This window comes from Hylobates moloch, unplaced genomic scaffold, assembly GCF_009828535.3.
Source record: "Hylobates moloch isolate HMO894 unplaced genomic scaffold, HMol_V3 SCAFFOLD_18, whole genome shotgun sequence".
In the NCBI taxonomy this organism is placed as follows: Eukaryota; Metazoa; Chordata; class Mammalia; order Primates; family Hylobatidae; genus Hylobates; species Hylobates moloch.
In genome coordinates this window covers 11,023,095-11,035,565 of record NW_026652293.1, presented here as the reverse complement: position 1 = coordinate 11,035,565, position 12,471 = coordinate 11,023,095, and the positions used below count along the sequence as shown (strand labels likewise).

The following is a 12,471-nucleotide window of genomic DNA, read 5'->3' as shown; positions in this document are numbered from 1 at the left end:
ACCACGTAACAACATTTTGGTCACAGACAGACCACATATCAATGGTGGTCCGTAAGATTATAATACCATATTTTCACTGTACCTTTTCTGTTTAGATACATTTAAATACACAAATCCTTACTATTGTGTTACAACTATCTAAGGTATTCAGTACAGTAACATGCTGTACAGATTTGTAGCCCAGCAGCAACAGCCTACACCATATAGCCTAGGTGAGTAGTTCGCTATACCATCTAGGTTTGTGTAAGTACACTCGATGAAGTTCACATGACAACAAAATCACCTAGCAATGCATTTCTCAGAACATATCCCTGTTGTTCATAGGTGTCCCATGACTGTATAGTTGTCACTTCATTTAGCAACCTCTAGACTTTTCAGTCTAGACTAGGAACCCTAAAATACAAGCTCAAGACCTTGAAATAAATTTTCACTTACAAATATACTAAAACCAATGAATCGCAATTATTACTTGCAAAGGAAGGCTGTTTAGCAATATAGTTATTAGCTGCAACAAATTAGTTTTTACGGTATCTAAGGATCCAGTCCCACTGAGTAAATGTACAGTACCACAGCAAAACAGCTGTTTCTGCTATCAAGTCATGCTATAGAAAACACAGAACTAAATCCACATCATAAAAAAGTGAATAAAAAGGAAAAGAGGAGTGGTGAATTAAGCTTGAGTGGCAGGAGGATTAACCCAGAACATACAGGCACTTCATGAGTCATCAGGGTATTGGGGTTCATGATGGTCACAAGCTGATGGAGGAGATCCGGCTGGGACACAAAGAGTTCTGGAGCTAGTTTCTTCATTACATTTTCTAGCTGCTCAGCAGCATACCCTGGGACTCCATACCAGGTTTTTGGTTCACCCCTGGAAATAGATTGTAAAAATAAATCAATCTGCAACACCAACACAAACCAAATGAGTTACCAGTTCATATTTTTCAGACTTAGCTTTGTAAGACTAGTGGAATCCGCAAACTGACAAAATATCATTAGAAATGTGAATGTGAGCCGGGTGCTGTGGCTCACGTCTGTAATCCCAGCACTTTAGGAGACCAAGGCGGGTAGATCACGAGGTCAGGAGTTCAAGACCAGCCTGGCCAACATGGTGAAACCCTATCTCTATTAAAAATAGAAAAATTAGCCAGGCATGGTGGCAGGCACCTGTAATCCCAGCTACTTGGGAGGCTGAAGCAGAAGATTCACTTGACCCCGGGAGGTGGAGGATCCAGTGAGCAGAGATCGTACCACTGCATTCCTGCCTGAGTGACAAGAGCAAGACTCCATCTCAAAAAAAAAAAAAAAAAAAAAAAAAAAAAAAAAAAAAAAAAAAAAAAAGAAATGAGATGTGAACATATGTAATGCATTTTCCCCCTTCAAGTATGAATGAACAGAAGACTTTCCATCTGAGGTCCCTCTCTCCCCTCTCATTTTTATCTGACTCTTTAGAAAATGCAGACACCTAGAATTTCTCTCTCTTTTTTTTTTTTTTTTTTTTTGAGACTGAGTCTTGCTCTGTTGTCCAGGCTGAAGTGCAACGACGCAATTTCGGCTCACTGCAACCTCCGCTTCCCAGGTTCAAGCAATTCTCCTGCCTCAGCCTCCCGAGTAGCTAGTATTACAGGCATGCACCACCATGCCCAGCTAATTTTTGTATTTTTAGTGGAGAAGGGGTTTCACCACGTTAGCCAGGCTGGTCTCGAACTCCTGACCTCAGGTGAACCACCCACCTCAGCTTAGTGCTGAGATTACAGGCGTGAGCCACCGTGCCCAGCCAATATCCAGAATTTCTAAGAATATAAGGTATCGTATTCACTTCAGGATATGTTGTTATCACAGTTGCCTAAAGCAACCGACAAGGTAAGGCAACTCTCCATTTTTCTTTTCCCTTGCCCATTCTGGCAGACGAGGTTAAATCAAACACTAATAAGGCAATTAGCATTTCTAAGGAATTTTTATTCTTCAAAGGACTTTAAATTATCAAACAATTTATCTGTATCATCCCTGTGAGGTATGGTAAATATAATCTTCATTTTATAGCTGGGAGAAACTGCCTAGGGAAGCAGAATTAATTCTATACATATATATGCCAATTCTCTTTCTTGTGGTACATCCTCAAATTCCTTGTGTGAGGATTTGAGTGAGTTATAGATTTTCAAATATTTTTATATTTAGAAGAAAAATAAAGAAAACAGATGTGAAGAAATGGCTTGAAGAATTTAAAAAGTAAAGAAGCCCAAATATCTGCACATCCCTCCCACCTTGCCCCCTCAATGCGCACACCAAGATAAGGCTCACTCTACTGTGCGTAGTGATACCTGAATTCAGCACAACAAAAGAGAGGCTGGTCATTACACAGACCTGGAGGACACTGTGGTACCTACTATAATTCACGATTCTCCCAAAGGGGTATCCAGGCTACCACTGCCATCAAATGGGATTTTCTATAGTAAAAGTAACTTTTACTTAGAATATGCTTTTTCTATAGGTAAAGACTTCTTTTTGTTTTGAGGTGGAGTTTCGCTCTGTTGCCCAGGCAGGAGTGCAATGGTGCGGTCTCTTGGCTCACTGCAACCTCTGCCTCCCAGGTTCAAGTGATTCTCCTCCCTCAGCCTCCCAAGTAGCTGGGATTACAGGTGTTCACCACCACACCCAGCTAATTTTTATATTTTTAGTAGAGATAGGGTTTCTCCATGTTAGCCAGGCTGGTCTCGAACTCCCGACCTCAGGTGATCTGCCCATCTTGGCCTCCCAAAGTGCTGGGATTACAGGCATGAGCCACTGCACCCGGCCTAGACAAAGACTTCTTTACTTCAGATAAAAACTACCTTTCCCCCAGAAATATGTTGTTCTTGCAAAGTAGTGTGTGTGCAATTTCAGGGAATTCATGGATGCTCTAGGAATCTTAAGAACCACTGTCTTGTCAGGATGCCTGTTCTAACAGAAGTGAAAAACCTTAGGGAAAAAAGTAGTTCATTACTCTTTAGACACAGTTAAGACACATCTGCATTGAAAAGGAAAGTTTTCCTATCCAGCGTGCATACTATTCATGGGTTCTTTTTGGAACTTCTCACCAGTGCAAGTAGTTAATTGAATAGCTCCAGTGGTCTTCAATATGCCAACAGAATGAAGAAAAGCACATTCCCACATACAACCAAGGAAGTTTCATGCCACATATATCAGCAGTAATATGTGCAAGGACAGACTGCTCCATCACTGGCATGTTGTTCAAATTCCAGCCACTATCAAGATACTCCTAAAAATAAGAAGACAAAAGAGGATAAAGGTTTAGCTATATAATGCTAACATTTTAGAACTCTGTTTCAAAAGGCCAGCTAAAAATATTCTCCTTCAAAATAAAAAAAGAAATGTGGAAGAGGAGGGGCCACCACGCTGACCTTCTAGGATGCCCAGAGATTCGTTTTGCCCGGTTTTGAGCTTTGTATAAATGGACTCACACAGCACATACTTTTGTATCTGTCTCTTTTTAAATATATATAGAGGAACATAAGCCATGAGTCCACTTTAACAAAGTTCAAAATCAGGCAAACTAATCTATAGTGTTAGAAGTCAGGATAGTGATTATCCTGAGGGCATAGTGCTTGTCCTGAAAGAGGAAAAGTAGTGAAGGAGAGCAGGCAAAAAGGGAACTTCTGGGGTGCTGGGAGTATCCTATTTCTTGTTTTAGTTAGTGCTGGTTACATGGGTGTGTTCAGTTTGTGGAAATTCATCAGGCTGTATACATATAACTATGTACTTTTCTGATCATATGTAATATTTTCAAAGAAAACTACCAAAAAAAAAAAAAAAAATCACACTTTCCTACCAAGATAGAAACAGAACTCTTCCTAAGAGTTTGCTAGTATGGAAAAAAATACTCAAAAATATTAAAGTTCAAAAATAAAGGACTGGTCTCAGTCCTTCAGGTTTTCTTCAGTAGGAGAAACCAAGGTTATAAAATCTGAAGGCAAAGGGTGATAAGTAATTTTCCCCTATGACCACAATATAGTGACATAGTTAGGACTAGAATTCTTCTGTAGGCTCTTTCTACTTTTCTTGAAATCATTAAAAATCTGGTAATTAAGGATTTGCTAAAAGTAATCATAAGTTACTTCAAGCCAACCAAACAGAATTTCAATAAATACCTCAATTTCCAAGCCACTTATATGCCTACCTCTTCCTCGGGTGAGAGTTTGATTTTCCCATCTCGGACAGGAAAGCCACTGCCAAATTCCTTTGAGGCAATGTCAGCTCCATATTCCACTGTGACATCCTCCTCAATAGTGCTTACCAGTCTCCAAAATTCTTTCTCAACAAGCTCTGTGGGGACCATCTGGAAATATAAGGAATAGAAAAAATGAGTTTCCTCACAAACTGTCTGTGACCAATTAAGCTCAGTGATGGGAATCAAAGAACAGCATCCTAAGGAAAAATTGTGTCTATAATATTCTATAATTGATCTTAGGCAATTCAGGAAACCTCTACTGTCTAAAAGGAATTCATGTTCCTCTATCAACAGCCAGGCCACAACAGTAAAAGGGAGCCAAGGAAAGCAATTATTTATGACTGGGAGATATTTCTGTGTTTCAAAAAACGTAACATAAACTGCATAGCAATAATGGTTAGTTGTGTCTGAATGACGTATAGCACTGTACAGTTGATAACAGCACAGTAATAAGGTTTGTTGTTTCAATGATGCTTTATACTTTGAGATGCTTTCAAATACATTACCTGAGTCCATCCTTTCATTCTTTTCACTAGACCTGTCTGAGAGCAATGTAGGCAACCAACACAATAAAGACAGTATATAGCAGTGGTCCCCAATGTCCCTGTGTTTTTGGCACCAGGGATGGGTTTCATGGAAGGCAATTTTTCCATGGATGGGGAAGGGCAGGGCGCAAGGGCTGGGAGGTGGGGGGATTAGATTCTCATAAGGAACATGCAACCTAGATCCTTTGCATAGGCAGTTCACAATAGGGTTTGCCCTCCTATGAGAAGCTAATGCAGCTGCTGATCTGACAGGATGCAGAGCTCGGGTGGTAATGTTTGCCCACCGATCACCTCCTGCTGTGTGGCCCTGTTCCTAACAGGCCACCGACTGGTATTGGTCCATGGCCAGTTTGGGAAAGGGCGGTTGGGGACTGCCAGTATATATGATATGACAAAAGGAGCAATTTGTAGCAGCACACCCTTAGAATAAAGAGTCACCGGACTAAATGTCAATCTGTTGTTAATCTGGTATAAATCCAGAGGCAGGTAACATTTAAATGTCTATCCCTCAATGTCCTCATCTAATATTCCGTCAAAATATACAGTTAACCACAAATAGAAGAGGTTACATGCAAGTCATCAGGATTGGTTAAGCAAACATATTGGCAAATATTATAACACATAAGGAAGTCAAGAGAACTGAAAATCCAAATGGAGTATAAATTTAAGTCCATTAAATAAGCAAACATTTTAAGTAACTAATAACTGATGTTAGAGGTGTTGGGGAAAAACAAGTTCACTCATATATTGCTGGGATCCATAAATTGATGCAGCAACTGAGATGGAATGAAGGAGAATGACTCTCCTCTGACCTCAATAATCATCCCAAGAAAATCATCCAATTAAAGAGTGCTACATGCATAAAGGGTTTGCTGCAGTGCTTTATTAGTAGTGACAAAAATCATTGTTTAAATACCCAGAATTAAAGCATTACATTTTGGTGTACTCATCTGACGGAGTATTAAATGCTGAATGGAAAATGCTTATGCTTCAAAGTGCATAAAGGGGAATTAAAAATGGACTCATTCTGAAATTTATAATACTAACTTATGATTACATAACAATATACAACAAATGTGTTCCCAATGCATAGTACACCTTGGCACATAGCAGTCATTTAATACATTTTGTGAAGTATTCTTTATATTTGTTGGGCCAAAATGATTGCTGGTGATTTTCTTTATTAGTGTTCTATTACTGGTGCTGTATAATCTGTGTGGAAGAGGTATCTTTAGAGAAATCCTAAAATAAAAATTTAGAATGCTTTTTAAAGTATTGTGAAATTTTAAATACCACAAAACAAATTAAAGGTTTCTTTCTGCTTTCTGTGTAATAATGCCCACTAGAGTGAGGTCTCAACTAAAAATGGGTCTTCGGCTACACTTTTCTCCAAAAGCTATTAAAATCCTAAATCAAAGCAGTATATATGTACATACATGGACTGGCATGTTGAAGTAATCAGATTTGAACGCATCTGCCATTTCCCCAAAAGTACGGAGGGTATAGTCCCTGGCTGCTTGTTCAAAGCCAAATGCTTCTTGTGGCTTACTACATTCCTGAAAATAAAGAAAATTATGTTCTAGGTGACACTGAAAACATCAAGTATACTTGGTCAATCATCAAGCTGGCAGATAAAAAACAAGGCTTTAATTTGTTTATTTTACTTCTATGCTAGGTCTACATTATAAAAATAAACCTGCCTGGAAAATGTGGTTATTTTAATAAGCAAATAAAATACATTTTATTTATTTGCTAATGAGCAAATAAAATGTCAATTTTAACAACCACAACTTGGATAAACTTATATATTTATAAGAGGCAGGCTAAAGATTTGACTTCCTTCAAAATCAAATAATGTTTTCAATACTGAAAATGACAGTAATAATGTCCTCCTGGGGTTAAAACTATAAAATCAACAAACAATAGATCAAAATAGAGATAAACCACTTGATGGAACAGAATGGCTCTCAGGCCAGCAATATTTGATTATAACCTAATACTGGGAGTTAACAGGGGCAGTATAAAAGCTGCCTTAATCTTCGTGAGCCAATAGACTTAAATATTCCAGATTCATTGATAAGGTCATCCCTCTTATGAGGTATTAAATAATTTATCCTTGTCCCATGCCTAATAACCTCCCATTGATGGAGATATCCTTATGTTGTAACATAGCTACGTGGAAAAACACTCAAATCTTTATATCCATGCTATACTTAAAATAAACCTCCTTACTATTATAATTCAACCCTAACAAGGGTAATAGACTGACTGCTACATAATATTAATGCAAAATAATCCTAATGGCTAGATGCGGTGGCTCACACCTGTAATCCGGCACTTTGGGAGGTCAGAGCAGGCGGATCACCTGAGCTCAGGAGTTTGAGACCAGCATGGACAACGTGGCAAAACCCTGTCTCTACTAAAAAATACAAAAATTAGCTGGGCATGGTGGTGCAAGCCTGTAGTCTCAGCTACTTGGGAGGCTGAGATGGGAGGATCACTTGAGCTGGGGAGGTGGAGGTTGCAGTGAGCTGAGATCACGCCACTGCACTCCACTGTACTCCAGCCTGGGTAATAGAGTGAGATTCTGTCTAAAAAATTAAAAAAAAAAAAAATCCTCATGAAGATAATGGTAGATCCTTTTTAGATTTTACCAATGACAGCATGCACTATTAAAAACATCAGTAATCACAGTGATACAAGAAAATGTCTCTATAAATGTAAAAAGCATATTACTAAAATTACTTATATAATGTAGCTCCATTTGTTTAAAATAGAAAAAAGTCTGGATGAATATACACCAAGACATTAACAGTGGTTATGTATGCATTGTGAAAGCATAGCTCTACTTTTTAAGTTGTTCAATGTTTTAATAATTCTTGCAAAGAGCATGTAGTGCTTTTTATAAGAATTAAAAAAATAATAAGATACTTATTACAAATTATTTTCTGCCTCTTAACTACCCACATACATTGTGGAACTCACTTCTAAGACCTCTTTCCTATTCAGGTCCATCCCAGTTTTCTTCATGGGCCCAGTTTTCTTCACGGGCCTCATTAGTGTCGACTGCCAAATCTAAAACTCAAAGGCAGGTCAAGTGAGGTGGCTCAGACCTGTAATCCCAGCAATTTGGAAGGCCGAGGTAGGAGGACTATTTGAGCTCAGGAGACCAGCCCTGGGCAACATGGTGAAACCCCCTCTGTACAAAGAATACAAAAATTAGCCAGGCATCATGGCATGGGCCTGTAGTCCCAGCTACTTGGGGGGCTGAGGTGGGAGAACTGCTTGAGCCAGGGAGGTTGAGGCTGCAGTGAGCCATGTTTGTGCCACTGCACTCCAGCCTGGGCAACAAAGTGAGTCCTTGTCTAAAAAAATAATAATAAAAAATAAATAAAACTCAAAGGCAAAGAAAAATGCCCTAAAAATTTTTTCTAGTGTTACCTCTACCATTAATTATTACCTGAGCCAAACACTTAGGACATCTCCAGTCTCCCTTGGGAACATCATGGAGAGGTGGGATCAAGCAAAAGGTATGGTAACTGTCATCACAGCCATCACACAACAGTAGCCGGTCTTCATCATTGCCACTGCCACATAAAAGACAGACATACAGGTCCACCTGTAGCAATAAAATTGGGTACAGAACAAAGGAACATGAGCTATTATTTGATTTTCTAAAATTCTAGAAATGAAGTGGATCTGAGACATAATCTAGTCTCTACATCCTGCTACAAATGCTTCAACCTCTATAAAGGATGTTTTAAATAAAAATGTTTCGCTTTCTACGACGGATATTTCGCAATATCTCATGCATACCAAATCTAAAGTGGAATCTCCTAACTTTCTCAATTGTGATGTGTTTAAAGTTTGTTATTTAAAGACCTAGTTTTTAGTAGGTTCCAAAACAACAACAAGATGCTAGCTAGGGTTATAGGCCAAGAATGGTGGCACATGTCTGTAGTCCCAACTACTTGGGGAGTTGAGACAGGAAGATTTCTTGAGCCTGGTAGGTCAAAGTTGGAGTGAGCCCTTATTGCAGTACTGCACTCTAGCCTGGGTGACAGAGACCCTGTCTCAGGAGAAAAAAAAAAAAAGATACCAGGTAATACATTACCAACCTAACCAAAAGTAGAATTTATGAAGGAAAAATACAAGTTTTCCATATTTAAAACAAAACTGTTTTAAAGTTAACCACATTAAACTACCAATTTACGCCTGGCACAGTGGCTTAAGCCTGTAATCCCAACACTTTTGGGGGCCCTGGCAGGACTGCTTGAAGCCAGGAGTCTGAGACCAGCCTGGGCAATATGGCGAGACACTGTCGCTACAAGAAATTTAAAAAAGAAAAATTAGCTGGGCATGGTGATGCACACCTGTGGTCCCAGCTACTTAAGAGACTGGGGCAAGAGGATCCCTTGAGCCCAGGAGTTCAAGGCAGCAGTAGCTATGATTGTGTCACTGTACTCCAGCCATCTCTAAAAAGTAAAAATAAACTACCACTTGTAATTCTAATTAAGGCGACATGGTTAAGAAGTTCCCCTAATGTCCAGTGAAAAAGCATAGTTATTACTTTTTATGGGGTACACTGTATTCCCCCAAAAACTCACATGTTGAAGTCCTAACCCTCAGTACCTCAGAATGTGACTATATTTGGAAATGAGTCCTTACAGAGGTAATCATCCAATATGACTAGTGTCCTTATAAGGACAAAGATATGTACAGAGGAAAGACCATGTGAAAGACAGCCATCCACAGCCAAGGAAAGAGGGCTCAGAAGAAATCAACCCTGCCAACACCTTGATCTCAAATTTCCCAGCCTATGCAACTGTGAAAAAATAAATTTCTGTTGTTTAAGCCACTCAGTCTGTGGCACGTCCTTATGGCAGCCACAGCAAACTGATACATTACTCAATACTAGAAAGCTGAGAATTCAACTAAATGGGGAGTCTGTTTCAGTCTATTTATTGTAGCAAATAAAAATCTAGCTCTGTCAGTTTTCTGATTGTATTGGGGAGAGGGGGTGGGGCAGAAGGTGACATTTATGGAGAGAACATTCAATTAGAATAATTTCTAGTTCCAAGAAAAAAAGCACCATTTCAGGCTCTCAGAAGGGGGCAGAGAAGAACCAGATCCTTTCTAATGCCATGAGGCTTTACTTTTAATAAAAGTTTTCCACAGAATAAACAGCTCCCAGCCCTCTAACTCTGCCATGTCCTCCTCCCTACTCCCAACTGCTTTCCTTTGTTCCGTTTCCTTTTCTTCCTTCCTTCTCTACTTCCTTTTCATATCGTCCTTCCTCTTCCTTCTTCCTTTCTCTTTTTTGTTCCTTCTTTCCATTTTCTTCCTTCCCTTTGCTAGATGGAAAGCTGGAAAACACTAACTTGGATTTTTGAGCTAGCCGTCAGCTCATGTAGAAGTGAGCTAGTGATTTATGAGCAATTCTGTGTATAATGAGCTAGATTACAGTTCATTATTAGTCAGTGCTAAACTGAATGTATTCCAGAAAATGGCAGTCAAAGATGGATGTTACTACCATCTTTATAGTATGATCATGTATTTCCTCATTTATTAACTAACACTATAAACTGACTTCAAAAGATACTTTTATTGTCAGACACTAAGTTAAACAATCTTATTTAAGGCACACATTTAAGTTTAAGCTTGGGGGTAAAGGGGATTAAAGAAAGGAAGGGAAGAAGGAAAAGAGGAAAGAAAAAGGAGAAAGGGAGATGTCACTCACAGCATTGGTGGCTTTTTTAGATCGACTCTTGGGCTTTTCCTTCTCATTTTCTACAATATAATCTTTCCTCTCAATAGGTTCTTGCTTGATGCTACTCTTCATTTCTTTCTCTGTAGGAGGCAATCCAAAATTAGCTCTTTATGATGCTTTTCTCCACTTCCTCAACTCATCATCTCCCTCCCAAAGCACATACTGTACACAAACATAATTTCATGTGTGTTTTCACATTTTAGTAGCAATAGTACCCAGTATACTTTATTCAAGGGCTCAAATGCTGATTATGATAAAATGCAAACTCTTGTGCCATTTAAATTTCAGGATGTAGGTTACTTCTGGAGATGTCCCTCAGGTTTGTATGCTTTCAAAATAGGAATTAGAGTTTTCTTAAGACCAACACATAACATATACTGATGAAATCAAATTCCTCTTGGCCATGACTACAAGAGACCAACAGTTCACCAACTATACCTCCTCTACATAACACATTATCTCTCCATGATCTAAGATGACTTCCTGGTCATCCTCCTGGTCTCCAAATTCCTGGTTCTGAAGACTGAGAAGTTTGGCGAAAACAACGGCTATCAATTACTGAACTATCATGTGGTAGGCATTGTGCTCAATGCTTTCCATAAAGTATTTAACCCTTCACAACAAACCCATTTCAAAGGTAAGAAAACTGATGTTAAAGTAAATCAAGAAACATCTCTAAGGTTACATAACTAGTCAGCGGTTGTCCCAAGATTACTGTACCACTTTATATTGTATCTCTATCACTTTCCACTGCATTGTGCTGCCTTTCCACTAGCTCACTAATCCCTAGGTTGAACAAATTTTAGTAACTTCTTAATTTGTATGTGCCTCCTATATAGGATATAAGATTTCTCTTAAGAGAATCTCAAATTCACCTCTCAGTGACTTACATCAAGTGATGGCCAGGCAAGTAATTAACTACAATTCAGATTTAGGAAGCATGTCTGTTTGCCTTGCCTGAAATAAATCTATTAGACGTTCGGTCAAAGGCACCTATGTTTTTCACAAATTACTTCTTTTAAGTAACTGCATTGAATCAAATTTCAAAGTAGCAACTCGCTACAGCTGAGAAACTCATCCACACTCCTAATATGCATACATATAGTTTCTGTTTCTCTCTCCCACTTGTCAGTTAATTATGAGAACAAGGACACTGTTGATATATTAAGATTTTATTTCTCAAAGCCCAACCCAGTGACTACTATGTACTGGCTGCTCTAATGTTTACTTTTTAATTTTTTTCTATTGACTTTTTCAGCTTATAATCTTTACTTATGAATAGTTATTTTTACTTTATTTACTTTTTCTTTCCTATTCATTGATAAATTTTCTTACCATTTTCACATTTTGGAGTTGGACAACCCATTCGACGTCTCAGATTATGAGTTCTGGCTTCTGTTGTCTCCTCGGGTTCTATTTTAATATTCATGGCCTTAAAAAAATTGTCATATACATGAATATTTCCTTTAAGAAGAAATAATCTTTAAAAATCCAACTGGAATCTCAAGGTGACTATATCCTACCAATTGCCTCTATTAACAGGGCATTCAAAACATACTTCTCTCTCTTCCTAAGGAAGAGAGCTCACCTTTGAAACTACTATTAAAGCATGGATGAGAAATTTAAAAATAGGGAAAAGTTGGCCAGGCACAGTGGCTCACACCTGTAATCGCAGCACTTTGGGAGGCCGAGGCAGGCAGATCACTTGAGGTCAGAAGTTCAAGACCAGCCTGGTTAACAGTGAAACCCTGTCTCTACTAAAATTACAAAAAGTAGCTGGGCATGGTGGCACACACCTGTAGTCCCAGCTACTTGGGAGGCTGAGGCAGGAGAATCGCTTGAACCCGGGAGACAGAGGCTGCAGTGAGCTGAGATGGTGCCATTGCACTCCAGCCCGGGTGACAGAGCAAGACTCTGTCTCAAAAAAA

General features: G+C 38.9%; 1 protein-coding gene across 5 annotated transcripts in view; it reads right to left on the bottom strand.

The window, feature by feature from the left end:
* KDM5B (lysine demethylase 5B) overlaps nt 1–12,471 on the bottom strand; it is an 83,272-nt gene that overhangs the window by 23,683 nt on the left and 47,118 nt on the right. For all 5 annotated transcript variants that reach the window (XM_032136940.2, XM_032136941.2, XM_058430518.1 and 2 more), the window contains exons 6-12: nt 11,879–11,975; nt 10,514–10,623; nt 8,234–8,392; nt 6,210–6,329; nt 4,178–4,336; nt 3,078–3,259; nt 709–871 (exon numbers count right to left, since the gene is read on the bottom strand). In XM_032136940.2, the coding sequence (XP_031992831.1) occupies nt 709–871; nt 3,078–3,259; nt 4,178–4,336; nt 6,210–6,329; nt 8,234–8,392; nt 10,514–10,623; nt 11,879–11,975 (990 nt within the window). The remainder of the gene's footprint in view (nt 1–708; nt 872–3,077; nt 3,260–4,177; nt 4,337–6,209; nt 6,330–8,233; nt 8,393–10,513; nt 10,624–11,878; nt 11,976–12,471) is intronic.